At 37.4% G+C, this 25962-nt stretch overlaps 2 protein-coding genes across 2 annotated transcripts in view; both read right to left on the reverse strand.

The window, feature by feature from the left end:
• The window catches only part of kcnh1a (potassium voltage-gated channel, subfamily H (eag-related), member 1a), a 34045-nt gene extending 14406 nt beyond the window's left edge, over window positions 1-19639 (reverse strand). The window contains exons 1-6 of the mRNA XM_028602962.1: window positions 19412-19639; window positions 14290-14413; window positions 9259-9365; window positions 8749-8877; window positions 7007-7125; window positions 6373-6765 (exon numbers count right to left, since the gene is read on the reverse strand). Of these exons, the coding sequence (XP_028458763.1) occupies window positions 6373-6765; window positions 7007-7125; window positions 8749-8877; window positions 9259-9365; window positions 14290-14413; window positions 19412-19484 (945 nt within the window). The 5' untranslated portion in view covers window positions 19485-19639. The remainder of the gene's footprint in view (window positions 1-6372; window positions 6766-7006; window positions 7126-8748; window positions 8878-9258; window positions 9366-14289; window positions 14414-19411) is intronic.
• Window positions 19640-23582: 3943 nt separating this feature from the next.
• mrpl57 (mitochondrial ribosomal protein L57) lies at window positions 23583-25945 on the reverse strand. The gene is made up of 2 exons (XM_028603759.1): window positions 25793-25945; window positions 23583-24628 (listed from the first exon to the last, which is right to left on the reverse strand). The coding sequence occupies exon 2, from the start codon at window positions 24611-24613 to the stop codon at window positions 24302-24304; it is 312 nt and encodes a 103-aa protein (XP_028459560.1). The 5' UTR covers window positions 24614-24628; window positions 25793-25945; the 3' UTR covers window positions 23583-24301.
• Window positions 25946-25962: the final 17 nt, after the last annotated feature.

Raw genomic sequence — 25962 nt, forward strand, 5'->3', positions numbered from 1 at the left:
GACATTAGAAGCAATATTTATACAAGACAAAAAGAATAAAAGGTAAAGTAGAATGTTACCCAACACCTGAAAGTATATTAATAACACCAAGAATAATTCACAGTAACACTTAACTTGAAGTTTCCTCACGACTATATTAACATAACACATAGTTTTATAATACACTTTAATGTAGTTGTATGTTTGTTATAAGGACATTTATAAAAGTAAGTGTTCATTAATGTACAGTATTTGTCATCAGTTGGGTTTTATGGATAAAATTAGGTCATTTTTTTTAACCTTTATTTATTCAGTAAAGGTTCACTGAGAGGAAGCCTCTCTTTTGCAGGAACACCCTGATCACATTCACACAGTTACACATTCATACCTGGAAAGCTGCCCAGTATAACTACAGTCTGATCTGCTGGCCACTGAGCAGCTCCACTAGAGCAGTCAGGGTTAAGGGCCTTGCTAAAGGGCACCTCAGAGGTGGTAATGAGGGAGGGATAAGTGCTGTTCTTTAACTATCCCCACCATATATATATATATATATATATATATATATATATATATATATAGCCTGGGAATTCAACCGATGACCTCTCAGTCACAAGCTCACTTCTCTAACCTTTAGGCCACCACTGTCCAAACTTTGATAGCTTTGTGTAAAGAAATACTGGGCGAGAACTTATACACAGTTCACAATATGATATGCAGTATTTGTTTTTTGCCGTGTACTTATTTGTATTGGATTTAAACTAAAAAACGTCAGATTTAGCAAACCTCAGTATAAGGTGACAACTGTTAATTCACAATAATCTGCCTCAATCTGCATTCACTCCAAATTAGCTTTTCTATCATACAAAAGAAGCAATGAAACCCACTGTGGACATAAAGTATGATGAAGTGATGTACTCCTGTGTTTGCTCAGGGTCTCACTTCTACATCAGATAAACACAACAAAACACACATCAAAACACTTGAAATCATTTTAAAGAATCACTATGAAAATGTATGAACCTACAGTAAATGTGATATGAAGATAACAGCAAACACAGAATATACAAACAAGACGAGGAAAAACACAATGTTCAAAGAGTTAAGATATGCTGAGTTGATTTTTAAATACATTCCTGTGCAATGTGATGACATTTTACAACTTTTAGCGGTTCGTGCCGCCTGCCTGGCAAGCAGCTACATGTCGACTCAGCTTAACCGACACCCACTCAAACAGACAATTGCAGTCCCATCAGTTTGCTGCTGGTATTCTGTGTGTGTGTGTGTGTGTGTGTGTGTGTGTGTGTGTGTGTGTGTGTGTGTGTGTGTGTGCGCGTGCGCGCGAATGGGAGGGGAATTGATTTTCTAATGTGCTGTGGTCTGCAATGCGAGTACAACTGCAGCGCTCGCTGTCACTTGATCTGATCTAGCTGCCTGCCAGACTCCTCAGCTCCTCTAAATTCACTTTACAGACCTGAGCTCCAACACAATTCAATCATCAGTGCAATCGTGTTTTTGAGTTCTGCTGCAAACTCTGCAAACACAAGTTGGGAGAAAAGTGAATCACTCAATAGATAAATATTTCATTAAAGGAATAGTCATCATTTTGGAAAAATATGCTTATTTGCTTTCTTGCAGAGGGCAAGATGAGACTCTTGTCTATATGCCTAATGTGAATGACAGGGCCAAACAAGCCTCTCAAAAGTTATAAGTGTAAACTGTTTCTGGTGTGCAAGATTGTTGTGGTAAATATTTTATATTTTGTAAGCCAACGAGTTCTACAATGTCCAATAATGATAAACATCATAATGAAAAGTCGAACATTTCAGCTTCTGACACCCAATGTGGCCAAGTTAGCTAATTAGGAAACTCAAGAAAAGATGCTGTCAGGGTGGCTAAAAGACAGAGGTGGTTCTTATAATGCACAAAACACTATGTTCAAAACTTCCTCTATTAAAGCATATTTTCATTGCCAGGATGATTTTTATTTGGAAATTGTAACTGTCATGTTGCTACAGTCAATTTGTCACAATTGACATGTTTGTTACTGCTGACGTTACGACTGAATCAGCTATCATGCAGATTTAATTACTGTTGTTCCTTTTCAAATTGTACTGTAGAACATAATCTGATAGACGTTATCTCCTGGCAATGAGAAACTTTAACAGGAGAAAAAAAAAACCAAGAATCACAAATCTTAACTTGCTTTCTGTGACATTTATTCCATGCATCGATGCTTCTGCTGTCGTACGCTCATCGAGCACCACAGCTGAAATGTTGGTGCAAGAATAAATGTCACAGTGTGGAGAGTGTGACTATTGCTGTTGAAGCCTGATGGAGAGTTTATCCATCAGGTCTTGCACTGATTTCTTTATTGACTAGTGGATGTGTCAAACACGACGACAAATAAAGGAATCTTGAATATGTAACGTGTTCGTCAAGGGTGCATGTGTGCAACACAAAACTGTTCATAATCATATTCTAATCAAACTGAAGCCTACTTGAGTGACAGCTCGGTGGTTCCAATTCTTCCCATCACGTCCCATGCATGAATACAGGCAGAAGAGGGAGGGGAGGGGAGGCCATGCAAACAGAACGGATGAAAAAGAAGAAAACAAAAACTAAGCACAAGTAAGAGAGAAGACACTTGATCAGTAGTAAGCGATGAATAAACACATGACAAATATTCAAATAAAAAGAAACATAAAACCTCATTTGTGTTTGTAAAGTGTGTGCAGTATGACCAAAGCATGCACCAAAAGCTCTGTTAACTTTGTCAGCTTTTGTAGCAACATAAAGTGAATCATTAGTGTTTTTGGGTTATCAGTTATTAGTGACTCAAATGACATATCTCAATGTGACGTGCGGCGCACTTTAAGATTGCCAAGAACAACTTTGACAGCCGCTCCTTGTTAATGATCTCCCCCTCCCTACTTGGAAACCTTTTGGGGAAAACAGCCATCAAAGTTATTCATGTCAGTTGTTAGGGTCTGTGGCAGCAGCAAGATGTTTCGGCTCCCGGTTTAATAACACGGGCGATTGTTTACCCGCTCTCATTTACCCTTGCCATGGATTGCCTCAAAGCAATTTGGAGCAAATTGGAGTCACTGAGTTGTTGCAGAGACACACTGGAAGATTATCCTGGAAGTGGATAGTCATCTTTCATGTTAGTTTACCACCAATGTGTCCATAATCTTACCGTAGGCTAAATGTACACTTGACCCTCACATATAAAGTATGAAGCTGTACTGTGAAGTGTAGAGCTAGAACTAACAATCAGTTTCACTGTTGTCAATTCTTTTTTTTATTAATTGATTGCCGTTAAGTCTATTAAATGTCCCAGAGTCCAAGGTGACGCTGACAAAATGCTTGTTTCAGTCCCAAAATAATCAATGTACAATTATGTAAAAATGAGAAAAGCGTCAAATTCTCACATTTGAAAACCTTTGAGAACCGTTAGATGTTTGATAAATGACTTTAATGACTGCAACTTTAATAACGGATAAATCATTTCTCAACTAATCACACAAATGACTTGTTTCAGTGGACGAAAGCCACTGCCTGACAGAACAATGTCTAAATAATCTCTTTTCATGGGATTTATTGACAATGAGAAAATGTATCTTACAGGATAAAGCTTTTATTTTTATAAAAAAAATAAAAAGACCAAACCCAAAAAATCTATTATGTAGTCAAAGCCTGATTTAGCTTAATATTATGTGACATGATGTCCAAAACTATATAAAAAGCATTTAAGAGCCATACTGTTGGACTCGGTGACATGTTATTTCATTACAATTACCAAATTTTTATTTTGAACAATGCCATGGCTGCAATTTCAATTTCTGGGAACCATTGATCATAACACGTATTTTGATCAACATATCAAATCACTGACCCGCACGTGTTTGTTTCAATTAAGAAACACTGCCAGACTTAGAGCTGTTTTTTTCTCATTCTGAGCTTGAGATGATCATTCTTGGTTTTATATCATCCCGGCTTGATTACTGCAACTCCATTTTCACCTGTCTCAACAAGTTGTCCCCGGACCGTCTACAACTGGTCCAGAACTCTGCTGCAAGGCTGTTGACCAGGTCCAGCAGGATGTCACACATCACTCCTGTTTTATCCTTGTTACACTGGCTTCCGATCAAGTTCAGGATCCAATTTAAAGTTCTTGTTCTGACTTATAAAGCTCTGCATGGTCAGGCACCCGTTTATATCTTGGACCTGCTCCATCCGTACACTACTAACAGGTCCCTCAGGTCTTCTAACCAGGGATTACTGGTGGTCCCGCGCACTCGCTTAAAAACTAAAGGTGACCTTTCCTTTGAAGCGGTGGCTCCAAACCTGTGGAACGCCCTTCCAGTTGTGTTACGTTCTGCAGTCTCTGTTGATGCTTTTAAAAAGCAGCTGAAGTTGAACTTGTTTAAATTCGCTCTTGACTCATGTTTGTAACTTTGGGTTTTAGGTTTTAATCTTTTAAATGATTTTCATTGGTCGTTCAATTCTTTTTTTCCTTGCTTATTTTCTGTTGGATCCTACTGTTTGTTTGCAAATGTTTATCATGTGAAGCACTTTGTGACTTTGCCTGTAAAAGGTGCTATATCAATTAAACTTTATTATTGTAAACACAAGCTATACAGACAAAAATCCTTTTTTTACTTTTTCTTTTTTTCTTGATAAAACTAAAAAGATCAAATAACACCAGCCTCATCTTTTAAATTCACAAGAGCTTGTTGTTTTCCCCCTGCTGCTGACCCCTGACCGCTTCTGCCCCGGCCACTTGAACTTGTCAGCGTTTAGGATGCTGAAGCACTGAAAGACTAGAAAGAGACCAAAATGCTGGACCAGCAAATACAGTTCAGTGCTTGCGGCCAACCAACAAGCCTCTTTTTTTAAAGCTTTACCACAGCATTTCATATTATCTTGTACTGTGTGAGCTAGCCGACAGCCCCTGAGAGCCGACGTGCGGTGTGCTGCTCGCTTAATGCTTTCACAGCATTTTACAGAGTGGCAATAACACACACACAACATGAGACATGACACATGTAAGCACACACAAACACTGCCTTATGTTTGATGCATTATTAGAATGAAAACTGGCAAGTGCAGGACCATGAGGCTCCATTTAATCAATGTGCGTGTGAACATTTGGACCTGATTCAGAAGCCGTGGTTGCACCCTAAAATATATTTCCAATCAGACGCAGCTAGAGACGGATGTTTTGTTAATATATTTTATCTGCCAGCATACAATATTTTAACATGATTTAAGCATTCTGTAAAATTATTCTTCTCCCTTATTTAGGTAAGCATGGTTATGTCATACTTGAACAACAAATAAACAACCTGTTTTTCTTTCCCCTTTATACAAGAAAACACCATCATACAGTTACATTTAGTAATGTATGAATAGATAGTGAAAAACTTGAAAGTGACCTACTCAAAATGCTTGTTTGGTAACACAACATGCCTTAGTTCACAGTATGATTCAGTCCCTCTGTCAGCTGTTATTAGGTGTTAATGGTTTTTGGCCAGTGACAAAGCAGAGTGCTCAAGAGTGCCAAGGTTTAATAATGGAACGCTTCTTCCCCAATTATAATGTGCCAATTATTTCAAGATCCTGTGATAGCTCTGCAGCAAACACTCCTTATTTTGGTCCAACATTTATAGATTCACAAACAAGCCTATTGCAGTATTATGTTGCTCATTCCCACCTCGTTTTTTCACTGTCACAATACTAAACAACAACCAGTGAACAGGATCTGATCGCCACTGCCATGTCATTATTAATGTGCCTGTGTGGAAACCTAATAACTTGTTTATCGCATTAGAAAGGATCACCTCTAGTATTTTTAACGCTGTCTCTATTTATTGGCAAAAAGACAAAATTTCCAATTTGTTAGCATTACGATACATCTATTTTTTTTATTGTAATTGTAAAAAGCAGCCATTATTTGATTTTAACCTTATGCAGCCCGTTCATTCTTTTGTTTGGTCCGTTTCTGGCTTTGTCTCTAAAACGCCCGCTATTGCTAGTATAAAGTAAAATGTCATGTTTGTCATCTTTTTTTCTTAACAAGGCTTCAACAACTAATCAATTATCAAAATTGTTGCTGAAAGTGATATATTCTAATTGCTTGTTATGTCCCACTAACAGTCCAAAACCCAAAAATATTTGGTGTACAACCACCTAAGATAGAGAAAAGTGGCACATCCCCACATCTGAAAAGCTGGAACTAGCATACATTTGGCATGAAGGCTTGAAAGATGATGAAAAGGAATATATATATATATATATATATATATATATATCAAAATAAAATAGTTGCTGATTCTGATTCCTTTCGATCGACTAATTGCTTCAGCACAAACACAGAACCACCGCACTCACCTCATCTACATTCTCGAAGGCGTTGATGACGTCGTACGGCAGGCAGGACAGCAGGTCGATAACAAACCAGGTCTTCAGGTAGTTCATGCGGATCAGCTTGGGGTCTGAGATGACCTCGCCAGCGGGTCCGACGAACGTGGTGTGGAAGTTCAACACGATGTCCACCAGGAAGATGACGTCCACAATGCTGTCCACCACCAGCCACGTCACATTGTTCTGCTTCGTCTTGAAGGAGACGTTGTAGGGCACCATGATGGCTGTGTAGAAGGTGAGGATGAGGATGACCCAGTCCCATGTGGTCTTGAAGAGGCAGTAGTGCAGGATGATGTGGGGAGGGGTTTTGGGGGTCTCCTGTTTGTATTGAGGTAGGATATCTGAGCCGAGCTGCAGTACCTGACGAAAAACAGCGAGTCAGGAAAACTCTGAATGTACAGATGAATGTACATGCACAGCAGAAGGCCAAAAATAATGTAGCTTGGAGTTTAAATTATGGCGACCTGACTGTAACTATAGCTTACATGCAGTCTTAAAAGTTGACCTGAAATTTCTCAGTGTCCATAGTTTGTTCCCTAGTATACAGAACTGAGTTTTACTGAATTAAATCAGAACTCAAAATCACGTGTGTCCTCCGTACCTCAGCTAAGCGGGAGTGCTTGTGGACATTCTCTCCTTTGTGAACTGTGGGCTGCAGCTGTTGTAAGACTCCTCTACTGCTTGTTAGAGCTCGAGTCAGTCGGGCAAACTTTCCCCAGCCTGAGGATTATAAACACATACAGTACACACAATTTTTAACATGATGTTTTTCAAGATGTTTTTCTGGTACTTTATATTTCCTGGGGCTACAGCATGTTTTCAGAGCTTGAGAGAGTTGTGAAAAGGAAACGACTCAAAGAATCAGGTCTGAAAATACTTTATTAAAGTATTGAACAATTGCTAAGGACTCCAATCTGTAAAGCTTTGTAAAAAAAAAAGCATACATTATAAATTGTAACAAAAGGAGAGTGAAAACCTCACAGATGTTAATGGTGCTTGTTTCTTGTTCTTGTTCTTTTTCTTAATAGTTTGATAAAGTAGATGTGAATTAGTAGTATTTATGTATCGTTTAAAATGGTCTTTTTATCTTGTTGGACTGTGATTTTGTTTGTGGTGAAGACTCGGGGTAGGACCTGATAAGCTGATGGCTTCTACCTATCCCTTTTTGAAAGGATCTAGTGCTATGTTTTTGTTGATTATTTTTTTCTTTTTGCTATTCTTTTATAAATTTTATATGTATGTATATATACTGTATATATATATACATATATGTGTATATATACAGTATATATATATACATATACATATATGTGTGTATATATATATATATATACATATACAAATATGTGTATGTATACAGTATATATATATACATACATATAAAATTTATAAAAGAATAGCAAAAAGAAAAAAATTAACAACAGAAACATAGCACTAGATAGGTTGAAGCCTATCAGCTTATCAGGTCCTACGCCGAGTCTTCACCACAAACAAAATCACAGTCCAACAAGATAAAAAGACCATTGTATATATATATATATATATATATATATATATATATATATATATATATATATATATATATATATATACACATACTTAATCGTGAATAATAAAGATTTCATTCACTCATTCATTTATTCATTGAAGAGGTGATAATATGTCACTGATGTGTTTACAATTTGTTTCTCCTGCCCCAAAGTGGCTAAAAGGTCTTCTTCTGTAGGTTTACACTGCTTGGTTGAGATTAAAGAGAGAGTGTGAGCATTGGTTTCTGGTGGGCTACTGCATTTTTGGGATTCTTTTCCTACAATCCCCACTCTCTACTCAGACAGCACAAACCCATGCTTGGTATTGTTGCCTGCAGGCCATGTCCCGTGGAAGATAGAGGACTAAAGCTAAAGTCCTCACTGATGCAACAGCCTTCACAGAGGAGCGCTGCCTGTTGATGCAGAACTACAATCTCATTTTTATTCTAATTACACATCCTATTTTGGTCACTAGTCACACTAATGTTTGTTCTAGTTTGACTGTCTTCATCTTATTTGACTGGGTGGGTGTTTGCCAGAGCAGATGCACAATGCACAGGATCTGATCATGATTGCTGGTAGACTAATGTTACCTCTGCCTCTCTCACTTGATAATCTCTGAAAAGTTTTAGATCGCGTGTCTCTGCCGCGCAAATTGAAAAACATTTTAAAGGTTTTTTGGGAGCCATTTGAAGAATGAAGTATCTGCATTTTTCCTATTTTAATCACTCCAGAGTACACTTAACTATCATTGGCAGCTTCAGAGAGACATCCTTTTAATAGGAGGAAATAAATGAAATTGGTTGACTCTAACCTTTTGAAGAATCGTCTTCAATTGGCTGTTTAAAGGCTGTGATGTCACTAAACGTGCAAAGAAACAGGACGACTTTCTCTTGTTCATTTCGAATGGGAGCAATCTTCACAAAAAACCAAACAGGTGTCCCTGAAAGTATAAAAAGAACAACACACATATATTTAGCTGCATCATCTGCTTATTTTTAGAAGAAATGACAATGAGTGCACATAGAGCAGAAATCTTGATTGCATAGTGTAAACTGTTATGTTCTGGGCTTTCAAAACTTTCCATGTTTTTCTGTAACACCTGCATGCAGAAAGGAAACAAACATCACTACCTTTTTCTGGGGAAGGTTTCTTTTGCTCTGGCTCTCTACCAATTAGCACATTTTTACAGAAGTAGAAATGTTCTGGGCTGCCTTTGAACTCCACTGTATGTTACAGGAGCTCTGAATACATTTGCATGACAAGAGAGTGGAAAACTTCCCATTTTTCTCTTTTCCACACATAATATGGCATTGCTACTTACTGTTCTTCTTGTACATCAGTATTTCAAACGAGTTCATCTCATAATTCTCGAATGTTAGTCGCACTTTTTCCGTTGTGTCCTTGTCTGTGAGCTCCCCGTACATGAAGCTGGAAGACACAAAGGGAAACAACAATTTGAATATTTAATAGACAGCGGCACATTGGACAAGCGTGCTCGTTCTTGCTCTTAAGGGTGTTTCGAGGAAGGCTCGAATGTGTGAATGTCTTAATGTGTTAGTTGCCAAGTATTCCCGGGTTACATTTTGGTACTTTGTACTTTCTCCCATTTCTTTGAACACACACCTTTTACCGTCTTATTCATGTTTTCCTCCTAAATTTAACTGTATATTTTCTAAAAACAAAACAATATGCCATTTATCAGGAGTAGACGCCTAAACTGTGCAGACCAGCTACTGAGGGCTATTTAGAGATCTCTAGAGACCTACACTGCAGAATTAGGCTGTATTAAATATAGAGCAGAAGTAGATTAAAACTCATTGAAATGTACCCTGAAATCATAAAAAAAATAAATGTAGCCTGATGTCAAATTGGCCGAATGCAAAGTACCTCTCAACAACAAATGAAACCTGAAGATGGGTCAAGCAACCATGCACACATTTAAACACGCTGCAGAGACATTCATCTCACTTTGCTTGTTACTGCCACCCTCAGTAACAGCTTGTTCCAGCATGATCTAAATATAACTCCCGAGTTTGTTGTGAAATAAAAAAAAAAGAAGGCTAAATTTAATGAGACTACATCCTGACGCTGCTGAGACTTTTCAGACCAGGGCTTGATGTAATATCACTGAAGAATGTCCCCTTTCTTTTCTTCTCTCTCTCTCTCTCTCTCTCTCTCTCTCTCTCTCTCTCTCTCTGAGTCGGGAGAAATGTGACTTGCTTCAAAGACAAAACGATTCCTCAAGTGACTTTCTTGTCATGCATGAAAAATTCCCACAGGTTTTTCACTGTATGTTTACAGGATCTAGCAAAGGACAAAAAAAAATGCATAATAGAGGACACACAGAACACAGTAAGAGCAGTTGAGATGGAAATAAGATCTTTGATCCACACACATCTGCAGCAAACGAGGCTCAGATATTAGACTTAAACACTCTGGGGAGATGAGCATACATTTTAGGTTTGAGTCATCCTCAAAAACATCAAACATCCCTAACCCTAACCCATCCACATTGGGAATGTTTAATTGCCTCATAATCAGGCTCATGGAGATGTGTTTTGACATAAAAACAGCTAAAAAAGACCAAATGATTAAAGGTATAGAGGTATATTTAAAGAATATAGAGAGGAACACTGACGCTGTAGCACAGTTCGTAAGTTAGGCTTTGAGCTAAATGATAACATCAGTATCTACAGCTGAGGGTGACACCAATAGTTGTGCAGGTATTTGGTCATGAATCAAAGTATTAAACAATTTAAAATGTTGACCTGATGATGCCGCTACATGGGAAGTTAAGGGATCACAAAATGATTACCATTCATCCTCTGGGGAAAGAGGGAGGCCCATACTCAATCACTGCAGATCTACAGATACATTTGAACCTAAAATAAACAATTGATACAGTAAACTACATTTAAATAATACATGTATTTATTTTACTTTTTACATGGTTACAACCAGCTTTTAGTCAAATCTGTTACAGTGTAAATGTTGACAGACATCTCTTATCGGCTTTCCAAATGCCCTTTTTGGAGTATTATTTGCATTCTAGTTCTTATAAAGGTTTTATGATGGTTTTGTTTTCGATTTGTTACTTAATTTTTTTTGTTTACTCCTAACCAAGCTAGCCTAGCTGTATGGGGCTAATGTGTTGTTATATAACAATGAAATAATGAAATCTTACTGTTACAATATACAATATATTTACTCTTGTGGGCTATGTATACTGTATGTTTATTGATTACTGTGTTGTGCTTTCAGTGAAAACCTAATGTTGACCTTTCACTGGCAGTACTAATTCAGTGGGTCTAGCTCTTATTTGAGAAATATTATTATTATTACATAATTACATATTATTACAATTATAATCGCTGTCAATTAATTTGTTGTCCAGTACTGTTTTCATTTTCACTGTTGCTTCCAGTAAATATAACAAAGGCTTGTTTGCTCACTGCATAGCTAATTGTCATTTACTGAAATTTTTGGGAATATTTAGCCATACATAGGATAACACCAGCTGCATATAAACTATTTACATGTAGAAAAAAAGAGACAATAGATAGACAATAGAGTTTTCTCAAATTGGATCTCGAATACAGTCAGAAGATTTTAGTTCTGTTATCCTTCCTGTTAGATAGACAAGACTTCATTTCAATTTAGCATCCTAAAAATAAACCTAAATCAAATCAAATTGTCACACACGCTGTTCAATATTTGTATTGGCAAGTGTTCTACAGCTTATGCTTAAGGACCTGAGGGTCTAAATCAGTAATAGCCGCAGTTCTGGCTGTGACAAACGCCTTCTCCCACAACACAAGAAATGTCCCACGGTTTTCAAATCTGGCAGCACCAACTGTTTCCATGTGATCCCATTAATATAGTGCTTACTGGCTTGCTTATTACTGGCACAATAAACACAGGTCCAGAAACTAGTCAATAACATATATATACACAAATCATTTTATGAGTTCATTTTATTCTTTTATGTGAACAGTTTTGGTGCTCTCTCCAAATCTGTTCACTTAAAGGACCCCGGGTACACAGTTTCACGGTTACAGTCAGTGATGTGGATGCAGTTTCAGTTGATACTATCACAGATTTGTGTCTTAGTTATGTGGTTTCTACCCTTGCAAGAAATTTAAAAACAACAACATTTTCTTAAAGCTACAGTGTGTAGTTTCTGTCTCCTCCATGAGGAATTCTAAGTAATGACAACAACACTGTCGGCGCGCCCACATGATACAAGCCTTAAGGCCGTTTTATGGTGCTGCGGAGGCTCCACGCAGAGCTTTCGCCGTAGCCTACATAAGTGGCCTGGTGTTTATACTTGTGCACTGTTCTGTGCGTCGAGCCGGCATGTGTGTGTTTGGGGGGAGTGTGTGGTGGAGGGGGAAGTGAGAGAGTGATGGTAATTAGCTTCGGTGCGAGTACCGACTCTAGAGTTATAGTGAGAGAAACAAAGTGTCTCCCCTGTGCTTTCTGACCAAGGTGAGACATCTTTAGCAGGAAAAGTTAACCTTCTCCTTGATTTCATGTTGTTTATGGGGAAGGAGAACCAAGAAATGATTCTGGGGAAATGGAACGCTACCAAGCCACAGCCGAGCGACTTGTGTCACTGCGACGTGCATTTAAATTTTTCGAGAGGTGCACGTCAGGTTACGGAATAGGGTCCAACGTAGACGCAGAGGGGTCTGCGGGGGTATGCCATCAATTCTACGTACAACCATTAAAAAGGCCTTTATACGCCCCCACCAATCCCCTACGCAGTTGCTAGTAGCCAAAGAGAACACGGAGGATTAAAAAAACATGACAGACTTTTCAGAAGAGGTAATTAACTTCACTCAAGTTTCTGCGTGCGAAAGTCACCGGACAACACAATCTTCTGAACATAGCCATACTGAGAAATAAAGAGAGAGTTGTGTGGAGCTGATAGTCTTGATTAGCTTTGTAGCAACTCATTTGGCAATGGCTTGAATGTAACGGACGTTCATTAATATCAAAAAGTTACGTATTAAAGCTTTAACTGTCTTAAATTATGGGAACATCTATTGAGATGCTTTGCTGAAGGGATTTGGAAGATGTAGTTAATCCAGGATCTCCTCACAGTTGGATCTAGTATAAAGAAAGGCCCCTGAAACTAGAAACCTGAGCTCCTCATATCGACCATGAGCACAGCAACCCTGTGGAGGAACATCGTCTGTATCCACTTAATTGTTTTTGATATGATGATATGATAATGATAGCATGTTAGCATGTAAACACACTAAAGTAAGATGATAAACATGCTTCACATTATTTCTTCTAAACATCAGCATGTTAGCACTAACATTGTGATCATGCGGACGTTAGCGTTCAGCTCAAAGGACCACTGTGCCTAAACAGAGCCTCACAGAGCTGCTAGCATGACTGTAGACTCCCTTAACCACAACAGACTGATTCAAGGACCGCATTGCTTCAGCCGGTGCCCACAAGCAAATCTCACTATTTGATTTGAAAATAATAGTTAAAATCTTTCTGCTGTACTGCTGATGCATTAACTCTCCCTCTCATCCTGCTAATGAATAAGGAATTATGCAAAATAATCTGAAAACACTGCACACATGTTGAGTATTTGCAGCATTGTTTCTCTTTCTCTTAAAAATAAGTCCAAGTGTTCCAAACCACAAACATGAGCATGCACACCGGCACACTGTATACACCTGCAACCAATTACATTATCCTCCTCAAATAAGCCTCTCCAATTACCTCAAAATTAGGATGCTCTGCCTGGTGGTAGGTCTAAATACAAATAAATACAAGTGGATACAGTACATAGAATAGAAAATGGCTTCTACAGTGGCATAAAATAAACTAATTGTATTTTCAGATAAAGTAAACCACTACAAAACGCCCATGACTATATGATGCAGGGATCTAAGTGAGAGCTCCACACAACTTTTTACTTCAGGCACATTTAAAAAAAGGAAGTCATCCTTTCTCACAGTATAACTGCAGCAACAGCATGATTATTTTAGCTTTGCCAGCCAAGATGAAGCTCATCCAAATTAACAAGAAAGCTGTTAGCCCTCACAAGCTCTTGTATTGTCACTTCATCTTGTACTGTATCTGTAAAATATAATCTGTAAAATAATTCAAATTATTCAAATTACAATAATAAGTAGTTATCTCATCTTAAAATTAGTTTGGTATCTGGATGAGGTAAAACCCCAAATGCTGTGTTTGATATGTTCTCTCATTATGTTTCTGTAATCGATAAACACATATGTGAATATATTTATAAAAGGTACAGTATCTTACCCCTTTAGCATTTGAAAACTGTAATATGCTAGGACACACAGATCCTCTTGCCTACCTGCAGGTGCTGCTTTTCTGCATCACCTCTGCTCTGTGGTAGCCCGACAACTTGCAGAAACCATCATTGCTGTAGACGATGGGCCAGTCTACTATCTGAGCGTTTCCCAGGACAAAGTTGGTATCTGATGGAAAGTAAACAGGGAAGATGGTTGCAGTATTTTCTAAAAAAAAACAACAATATACAAATACAACTACTTAAACTAGTATACTACTATAGCTTGGGTCGAGAAAAGGTTGAGGCTTATTATATATCAAAGCCAAGGATTTGTTGGAGCTGCAACTGAAAAAGAAATCGCAAAAACGTTATTCAAAGAGTGACAGGACACACAACTACAAAGCAAATGTTAGGGCAAAAGTACATTTGAAATTTAATTTTTAAGTGTCTAACCCTGGAACATTTTATTGTAAAGCCTACAATTGTTTGTAGACTACTTCATAGATTTTCAACACAAATTTACAAGGAATAGAAACATTGAGGATAAGAGCGCAGTTATAAACGGCCATTATGGGCTGTTCAGTGACAATATGATGGAGGTAATCTCCTAACCATGGACACAAAAGTATGATTTAATGTCCCTTCATGCTGCATATGTCTATTTAAAATGTTTTTTGAAACAGATGTCTTGTTAAAAAAATGTGCTTTGTCTCGTAAGGCTCTCCCCAAAGACTTAGCAACCCAGCCTTCAGGAGCTAGCACACTTTAAAAATTGTCATTAGTGTCCATAATGGTCTACGGCCCATTACACACAAATAGGCCAAACACAAATTCTTGCTTATGTAGAAAACATCCAAATATCTGCTTACTTTACTTCTTATTAGTAGTTAGTTGCTCGTTAGCAGTACTTTTCACAAGAACAGCTTGTGTTGTATTTTTGTGTGTTTCTTATATAGAGTGTACAGGCTTAGTTAGCTGTTTTAGAGGTGTTTGGGGGATAGGGGGGGGTGGCAGGGGAGAGACAGTGTTTTTCATTAAATGGTCCAATTTCCAGCTTGTGATTATTATGAGGATGTATTCCTTATTGACAAGTACACTCTACAAATATTCATATCTGCTGTCATCGATTAAATGTCATGGCAAACAGAGTCATTCTCATGTGGCATTGTTTGCATATTCAAATGTTAGACAGGCCTCCAAGCAAAACTTATTAATGGACAAAATGCTGATAAATCTAAGTAATCATTGAGTTGCATGTACATTTGTAATGTCCTATTTAGCTTCCGTCCTATTTTAAAACCTTAGCGATTTTATAATTAACAGTCACATACTGTTACTCAGTGTCATTACTTAAACTCCAAATGGTCCTCATGTCACAATACATAAAATGAATAGATAACGCAGGTGCTTTTCATTTTAACAGCCGGCTTTTTGAAATAAGGATGATTGTAACAAGCATGCAAATGATTGCGCTGTGTAGTAATTGCCATGGAACAAATATGCCAAAAAATTGCCTTGGCTTTAGACAAATGGCTACAAAAAGAATATTTGTTTCAAATGTGCACAAACATTAAAAGCAAAGGATTATTTTTGATATTTAAAAATGCTTAAGAGTAAAAATAAGAAAAAAAATCCAAAATCCATCCACATACTTTTGGCAAAATGCAAAAAAGTAGCAGATGTAATGGTTTTAAATGGGACAGGAGAAATGATGATAACTGGGGTTAAACCCTCAACAAATAAAAATCTCTCTGTATGGCAGATCTCAAAGCAAACCACTCTGCTACAGTATGCACTCAGACTACAACAACGTGACAATAGCAGTGAAAGAGCAGGAGAAGAAATAAAAAACACCTGGCACAAAATAAAATTATACCACATATGAACACACCCACACAAAAGATTCTTGATCAAGTCAAAATAAAACACCTTGAAATGACAACTAAAAGGCATGAGAACACTGACAAAATATGATGCACAAGATGTTCCATGCCAACGTGTTATTTTACAATGATCAGATGAACGTTAATCTTGCGAGTAAAGAAAGTCCAAAGCTTCATCATTGTTATTAGCCCTGGATTTGCTGTGTTGCAGCAAATTTTCACAAACATTTTTTAATAATCTCAACATGTCTAATTCGTTAAGAGCTTTGTAAATAAACAGCATTTGGTATAGAACATTTAGTGGTACATTAAAAAGAGATAGATACTGTAAAGAAAACAAGCAGCACACCAAACTAAACTGTATAGTACCTGTCTGTCTATGTGACAGTGTCCAAACTGAAATGTTTGAAAAGGAAAAAAGGGTAACAGATTACAGTGAGAAACATCTGTTGAACCTGAATGGAGGCTATAGGCTAAAAACAATGCAGCTAATTTGTAAAGAAACTATTACATTTAAGTTATACAGAAATGTGTTATTATTACTGTTGACCCATGCTAATTAAAGCTGCATTCATCAATTTTTTGGCCACTAAAGGAACAGATAAATTCAGAAACAAGCTAAAAGACACACAGCTGGCTTTAACTGTTGTGGATAACATATTAGCATACAATTTACTTACACATGCAGCAGACGTATAGCCACTTAGCATTCATTTGGAGTCATGTTTCTGGCCATCATATGCATTTATGTCAGCTGTTCACTCTACTTTTAGCTTTTTATTAGTCTCTATCAACTTCTGAGAGAAATATATGGCTCTTTAGCTGCTGATATATTCAACTTTCTTCAGCTAACATTAGTCGCTTGGTGCTAGGCAAGTCAAAAATATTGAGCTAAACTAAGATAAAAATCACCATAGATCTACAAAGTTAAAAGTAAAGAAAATGTAGTCATTCGATTAAATGTAAATATAAATTATGTGAATTAATGCAGCTTGTTTGGCTGTCTGGCCCACAACTTTACTGTTTTGGTTCACTCTCACCACTCAGCATTGTTTTTGGCAGCAGGCAGCTGTTTACCGTGAAAAAGCTATAATCCCTGTACACTACCTGCTCAGCAGACATGGTTAGTGACCAGCTGGTGAACATATTGAAGCATTTATCAGCTAAAGAGATATATATTTCCTTCAGAAGTTGTTAGAGATCAAAAACAGAGGCATTGGCTTTTTCAAATATGCAGCAGAACCACAGAGGCCAATAGTGCACAACGAAAATCAGTTCCAATTCACCAGCAACATTAACTGTGCCTACCTGTCTACATTTTCTTTGCTGCTCCTCACCTCAAAACATTTCAACATGCAAATAAACTCTACAGTATAGCTATGTAGAATAAAACTAGACCCAACAAAACATTTGATTGAGGATTTCGGGGGGTACTGTACGTGTCAATTAAGTGGTCCAAGAACCCCTTATATTGCATCATTGGCTATTATTGGTCTATGTTATTGTCCATGTTTTCTTACTGGCATTAATTACCAACACTCAAATGGAACGGAGTCATCATAAATGTTATTAGTTTCCCCCATAGACAGTATATGGTTGCACCTGTGCATTTCCTGCTATGACAGGTTTAAATGTAGAGAAGAATGTTATGTAAAAACAGACTTCTGTATGTTATTCCTTGTATTTTAAGTTAAATTAAGAAATGTAATAGAGACAAAAAAGTACACTCTAAACTTGAACATTGAAAGTTACGTAAAAAAGAAATATCTCATTGTTTGTGAACGCCCATCCACCACTGTGTCTCTCACAAGTCACTCGGTCTAAGTGGCATCCTGCAGATTATAGCCTTGGCTTTTTTATTCCTAGTCTGGGAGAGATTAACTGTTTGCTAACATGGACCCCCCTGAGATTAAAAGAAAAACATGTGCATGCTTTTATCTTTAAAGGTTGGATTGTCCTTATTTTTTTATTTTAATTTATTTTTTATTTTATATATGATACACCTCAGGGATCTAGATTCTCACACTGTTCATCTAAATAAAGCCTCACTCTGGAGAGATGTATTCACCCTTTCTGAACAAGTTGTTCCCTTTCGTCATAAAACATTTTAATGTTGATACGTGCTACATGGGGCAGACTGACAGCGAGGCCCAAGGAGTGCATACACCGACACACAAGTTGGTTTGGCATACCTCTGGGGGAGCTGACCGTAAATTATAGGGGGAAAAAAAACCAAACCTAATTTTAACCAAACCATTTCTCCATTTTAAAATATGAAGTCATTATAACTCATCATTAGCTGGTGTGTATGCAATATTGTCTTCAAATGTGGTTTGTTACAGAAACACAATAATGCTGGTTCTGTTTTACAGCTAGCTGTCCAGTGTTATAACTCTCCAGTCTGTCCTGTAACTTCCTATTGGATCTAAGAAAGGCCAAAGGATTACTGACACCCAAATGTCCAAAAATACTGTAAGACCTACGTGAGAGTTTGGTAAGTTTCAGCTTATAAATATGGTAACCTGTCCTCACATCTGTACAGCATAGGTGGCACTAATTGGTTTAGTGAATCCCATTTGTGTCAGTAACAAAAGTTATAGACTTGCCCAGTTTGAGGTTGGCCTCCTGTTCAACACTTATTCAGATACTGTTGGTTAATATTAGCCATTAAATGCTCTTTAAGGGATAAGACATTAGCAACAAAAGCCTAATAGTTTCATTTCAAAACTAATCTGTAGCTTAGAGGGGAATCGTGCTGATGTTCACCAGCGATCATGCTGCGCTGACTGAATTCTACATGTCTTTAAAAATCCATTAGTATATTTATTCTTCGTGTTCCTGCGTTCGCATTAAGCCTGTAGAAAGTATCCAAATAAAATATTTCTGGTCAATATCAATTTTCAATTAAGACTTTCAGAAGCCTTATGACATCAGTAGGCTATTGAATAATTGTAACCTGCTATCTTTTTTTCTCTCTCCATGCACTCCTGCAGGAACTGGCAACAGGAGCTCTGTCAGAAAATGAATTCAGTCATTCTGAAATGTATTACTAACATCTATTGACGTTTTTAACACTTTTTTTTGCTACATCGCTCAATGAAAAGCCGAACTTTTTAATGCACATGGAGGTGAGGACTCTATCACTAATTAGCCCCCTTTGTTTTTTTTACGTCGTTAATTAGCTATAGTTGATTGGTTTGATTAGACAGGCTGATGGTAAATTAATGTGCTCATAAATACAGCTTTAGTTTTAATGTTTCAATCCTTTAGTTCCATGTACAATATTAAATCCTCACCCTTACCGTTCGACCGTCTGACAATATTCTCCAAAAAAGTATTCTGTGGGGCCACAAGTCCCCTCCGACCCCCCGCCATCCTGCCTCTTCACTCAGTCGTCTGCAGGTGAATCTTTACTCCTCGATCTGCCGTTTGTCTTCATGGTCTCTCCGGCTCTGAGACGCTGCTTGGATGTCTTAGTAGGAGCTGTTTGTCTGGTCTGCTCATCGGCTACCTCCTCAGCCCGGTGCGGCGGCGCCTCCTAACGCACCTTATCATCCAGGAGACAAAAAACGCCTGGGCGCACCGCACAGGAGGGGCCGGGGCTCTGCTCCTCCGCATGTGCCAGTAACACGACCTGGAGCTCCACCTGCTGGATCAAACAATAAACTGACAATTCAGTGATGTGGTTCCTGCCCATGTACTGCCCTCAATAAAGTCACTGTACATAAGTAAAATTCTGTAAAAAAATTAAATTCTGAAAAAATAAATAAATAAAGTATGTATGTATGTATGTATGTATGTATATACATATATATATATATATATATATATATATATATATATATATATATATATATATATATATATATATATATATATATATATATGCATATTAACCTGTAAAGTACATATATATATATATATATATATATACTTTACAGGTTAATAATTACATTCGTTTGTAAAAACACATATAAGCTTATAAAATGCATTGTTAAACATTTTTTAGCCATTTTCTGTCATTCAAGAGTATTTTTTCTGCAGAACAAGTAGGCCTACGTTACCTTTTGATACTTTAAGTACATTTTGCTGATAATATTTCTGTATATTTACTTGAGTACGATCTTGAATGCTGAAGAGAAAGGTTAGGATGGTTTAGGACTGCTTGTCAACAAGATCATCCCCTTTATAGTGCTATACTGTATGCATTACGCTGATGCAATAAAAAATCTTCTGTTTTGAAGAATTCAAGCTGGTTTAATATTTAGCAGAGTGAATATGTTAAACCAAACTGAGAAAAACAGTAGGCTACAGGGAACAGGGAAAGCTTCCTGCAGTCGACCCAAGAGGAATTTTTTTTTTTATGTATTAATCGCTTACAGTCAGGTTTTTGAAATGGTTGTCCCAAAGTAGCAGCAATACTGAGATGTGGATTTTTTACCTTTTGATTCATGCAGTAGAATTATCTCTTTCAAAGACTGCATTTCTCCCGGCTTATTAATCCTGTTCAATTATTTTGGACCCTGCAGTTCCCATAATAAGACAGACCTCAAATAATTCTTCCAGTAACAACACTTCTATTATAATCAAACAAATACACACAAAAAAGACTAGGAAAAAGTAATAGTAAAAAGGTTTCTCACACTTATGGTTTCTATGCTTGTTTTCTATCCTCTGTTTGTTCATTGAGTTCATGTGTTGTCAAAGGTGTTAATTAAAACTGGATGGCTACTACGGCAACCAGCATGGCTCTGTGTGCTGCAGAGAAGCACAGGATATCACGGTTTTATGCCTAACCAATTAAAAAGGCAACAAATAATACCTGAGCCATGCTGTTGTTTCTTTGTCCACTTAGTAGTAGAGCACACATCAGTTTTGGCTAGCAAGGGAAAGTAAAGTGTTACCAATAAAACACCAAATAGCCCCATGTTAGTGGCTGTATTTAATGGCTGAGGATTGCTGAGTCAGTGTTTGCTCTTTGTTTTATGGTGCACACACCTTCTAGCTTTCTAACCCTACAAGGTCATAAAAAAGGTGCAAAGGACTACTTTAATAAGACTACCTGCTGCTTTATTATTTAATTGACTAAGCAGTCTATGCCACTGACTATGCGCCAAGCCACTTTTTCTCTGCTGCCTAAGCCCAGTAAGGATCATTCTGATATGATTAATTTCCGCACTATAAGTATGTTAAACAATGACTATAAGCTATTTACTAAAGTCCTTGCTATGCGCGTGGACACTGCCCTTTCTTCATTGATACATATTGATCAAGTAGGGTTTATTAAAGGTGGACTTGCGTCCAACAATATGAGAAGACTCCTCTATGTAATGGCGACAGCAGACACTCTACAGCATCCAGCCATTGCCATATTACTGGATGCTGAGAAAGCCTTTGATAGGGTAGAATGGCAATACCTGTTTTATGTTTTGTCAAAAAAAAAATTGTTATTAGCAGGGTGAAGGCCCTCTATAAAAAAAAAACTATTGCTTCAATTAAAACTAATGGCATTATTTCTGAACCTTTTCAACTCCTAAGATCTACCCAGCAGGGTTATCCTGCCTCCCCATCCCTCTTCATTTTGGCCCCAGAACCTTTAGCATGTGCAATCTGTGCAATTTGTGATTAACATTAACTCAACCACAACAGTCAATTACTCAAGTGATGAAATTAGTTGAGGAGTTTGGAAAGTTTTCAGGATATAAAGTGAATTTCAAGACTAAACTAACTAACTAAACCACTGGACCTATCCGTCACATTTGGTTCTGTTCCCATTCAATGGAAACCACAAGGTATGAGATATCTTGGAAATTAACACTAAGACTCCCATAGATGAGATTTTTGATTTAATTGGTCCTCCCCTTCTTAAGACAATTAGGGAGGATATCAATAGATGGACAGTCCTAACCATTTCATTATGGGGCCGAACAGAAGTGATTAAAAATGTATATTTTACCTAGACTGTTATTTCTTATATCAGCGATACCTCTCAAATTCCCTCCTTACTGGTTCAAAGAAATTAATAAGTTAATCACACTTTCCTGTGGAGGAATAAGAAACCAAGAATCAGCTACAAAAGATTAACCAGACCTAGGAAAAGTAGAGGACTGGGAGTTCCAGATGTTTTTTCCTATTACCTTGCTTATAATGCCAGGTTTTCTTTGATGTGGGCTTATACATGCAAGAGTGAATTAGGTAGTTGGAAATGGATTGAGAAAAACCTTTTATCTGAACAAACAAAGTTCATCTCATTAGTGCTGTATGGTTTTACCCTAAAACCAACTTGAAAATAGTTAACCTTCTAATCTAATGGTCTTGCAAGGTAGTTAAATTGCTACAGAAGTGTTTACTTTTAAAAAGGGGCATCCCTACCATCATGCCAAATGGGACAGATAGTAAAGGATGGTGAAATGGTACCATTTAATTAGTTAAAAATCTGCTATGATTTAAGAGATGTCGACATTTTTGCATATTTACAACCCCAATCCTGGGGTTACTTATTTCAAAAGAAACCTTCATAGGGTGCGACAATGATCTGGATAAAAATCTGAGGGAGATTGCCACAGGGAGGAGAACAGTTTCAAAGCTATATACATTATTGTCCACTGCATCCTTTGACAGATTATCCTCCATCAAACATCAATGGGAGAGGGACTTGAGCATATCTCTGACTAATACAAAGTGGGAAATGGTTACTAGAAACACAACAGCTTTATCTAAATGTGTAAAATACAACATTCTAAAAGTAACCTACTACACAGAGCGTATTTAACCCCCAGCAGACTTAACAAAATGGACAACTCCCTCTCACATCTATGTTGGCATGGTTGCAGTGAGACAGGGACACTGATACACCTCGTGTGGCAGTGCCTCGCAGTGAAGAGTTTTTGGAAAGAAATATCTAGATTGTCTTCCATTCTAATTGTAAAAATACCACAGTGCCCACTCATTTGCCTTCTAGAAAGTAAGGTAGATAATATACAGTCAACACGTATTCAACGCATCATCGCTTTGGCCTTTTTGTCTGTTAAGTGAATTATTATAATGAACTATAAAACTCATAAACCCAATTGCTTTAACACGGACAATTGATTAAAAGACTTTCTAGACTTGCTGTCAATGGAACAGGCTGCATTAGCCCTCTATGAAAATGACCGAGGAGATGAGGGACCCTGGATCTTTAGAAGGCTATACTTGGAAAAACTGGACATATAAATGAATTTAGTAATGGTTCTGCAGCAGCAGTACATTGTATTGTAATGTTTGATGTGTTTGTGGTCTTGTGTTGTATATGTATGTAGTTTGTGATTGTTTTGTCAGAAAAGAAAAACAAGTAAAAGTCTAAAAAACAAAAAAAACAAATAAGACTACCTGTTGGCTTATAGTTATGTATTAGTGTTAGAATCAAAAAGGGTTATGAAATAGCAATAACTGTAATCAGTCAAGTCATAGAGCCAGTATCTTGCACGTGAACAGATTGCAGCTGTAAACTGAGGTTTAATTGAGGGTTAAATTCCTGCACAATGATCTAATAGCGACTGACTAACAGGTATTAAAATATCAGGAGAAGCAAATTACTAAGATTCAAGAGAATCACAGTTTTCTCCATACAAAGGATTTACATTTTATGAGAATCTATTAATGAAGTGAGAGCATCTTCATAAACCTTGAAATTGTATTCCTTCCTGGTTTTTCTAACTTCAAAAGGTTCAAAGGGAATTGAACACTCTAATTTCAGCTATACGTGGGCTTCATGACAGTCACAACCTTTTAATACATTAAATGTTAAACAGCAGAATGCATATTACAGTAAAATTAACCTTTCATAAAATGACAATTTTGCCCCAATCTCTCCTGACTACTAATATAATTCCATCAACATTTTCCTCATGGAACACACTTCAGCAGTTCATCTAGTTATAGTTTTTATAACTGGTGGGATACCTGGTTTTCTCAACTTGAAAGAGTATTTTGTTAAGGCGAGTGAAAGTAAGGTCCCATAGATCAGGTGTAGAATGTTAAACAGTTTTCATCCAATGAGCTGTATTTAAACTTTTCACAGTAGCTTTTCAGTTGACATAAAGACTCCTGCACCTATAAATACACATAAAGAAACCAAACTTTCTTTCACACAAACATGTGATATTGTCACATTATGAAGATAGTATTTGCATGTCATTTCTCTGCTCACATTAACTTGACCATGTCTTAGTGATTTTCAGATGACTCAAGTGATCTGTGATGTGCTTGTGTTCAGGAAAATTGGCAAATTTGGCCTCCTTGATCTTCAGCCAGTTCTGGGCTCTGCGCTCTGCGGCGTGGCAGTACTCCTGCTCCGGAGTCATGTATGGCCGGCTGATCCAGTATTCGTTCTCAGCCTCACGATCCAGATGCTTCAGCGTATTGCGTGTCATCTGCCATGTAATCTGTCGTGGGCGCCGATACTTTCCGATCCACTGCTTCCCAGGAATGCCTTTCCGCAGCAGGGTGAGGGTGAGGAACATGGTGGCAAATTATTTCTGAAAAGGCAAACCCGATAAAAAGAATATCAGGGATTGATATGACAGAAAAAGGTGTTCAACACAGGTACAATATACTAGTCATATACCTAGGGCAGCCACCTCCTAGTCGATTAGTTGACTAATCGGTCGTTTTGGTCTTAGTCGACTAAGATTTCTTTAGTCGATTAGTCATTTTTTATGCTTATTCATGCTTAATTACTTATTTCCAAGAAACTTCTGAGCACATTTATGGTAAACACAAGATTTAAAGTTGTGCTTTTGCAGGATTAATTGTGGAGAAACTCAGTTTTATAGATGGTTAACTACATTTATATTGTGCTTTTCTAGTCTTAACCACCTCTCAAAGCACACAGCTCTGTCAACTAAATCAACTAATCGATTAGTCGACAAAATCGTATAAGTGTTAGTCGACTAAGAATTTCTTTAGTCGAGGACAGCCCTACATATACCCATATCACAACAGTACAGAATCGTTCAGTTTTGTAGACCTCATTTACAGAAGACATTTTGACTTCTGCATCAATCAGCAGCTATGTAACAAAGATCACATGATGTGACGTATGAGAAAGAAGTGTTCAAAAAGAATTCCGTTGGCCCAAAGTTGCTTAAAAAACAATTATTGCAGACCTAACAAATAGTAAAAAAAAAAAAGTTAAGTTTGATCTGAGTGGGCTAATGAGCAAGCATCGAGTTTTTAAATCGTTTTTCACACCAGACATTATGACTTGTCATAGCAGGAGAAGCACATAAGTAAATTGTAGTTTCTTTCCACCGCTGAAACATTATACAGCGTGCATAGATTTATATTAGACAATAATATTTACATGTTAAAAAGTGTGTATTTTAAACTATAGAAATATATAATTTAAAGGTATAATGGATGTTAGTGTTACAGGGCTACTGCAACTGTTTCTGTTTCAAACTGTTATCATTACATCTTCTACTCTCCCAGAAACGCTTTGTTTACCTCCGTGAAGTCAACGTATGAGCCCAAAATTACAGCTCGTCTGTGTGTGCAGAAGGCTAAATAACAATGTGAGCTAGCAGGCTATCTTAGCCGTAGGCTAACGTTACAAACCAAGGGCAGCTTAAAAAAAGGCACCATTTAATATTAATAACAGATATACATTTGTAATACGCGTATTTTGTTCGTTACTTCACCTTCTAACTATGATAAATGCGGTTCACTTTACGACGACAAGATGCAAAAAAGCCCCAAATCAGACGAAAATCCCCTAGGAAATGTGCCACGGTTGGTTGGGGGTCATTGATCGAACATCCGGGTCATCTATCTACGGTGAAAGAGAAGGCTCAAACATGTTCAAAACGAA

The sequence above is a fragment of the Perca flavescens genome, chromosome 17, assembly GCF_004354835.1.
Source record: "Perca flavescens isolate YP-PL-M2 chromosome 17, PFLA_1.0, whole genome shotgun sequence".
In the NCBI taxonomy this organism is placed as follows: domain Eukaryota; kingdom Metazoa; phylum Chordata; class Actinopteri; order Perciformes; family Percidae; genus Perca; species Perca flavescens.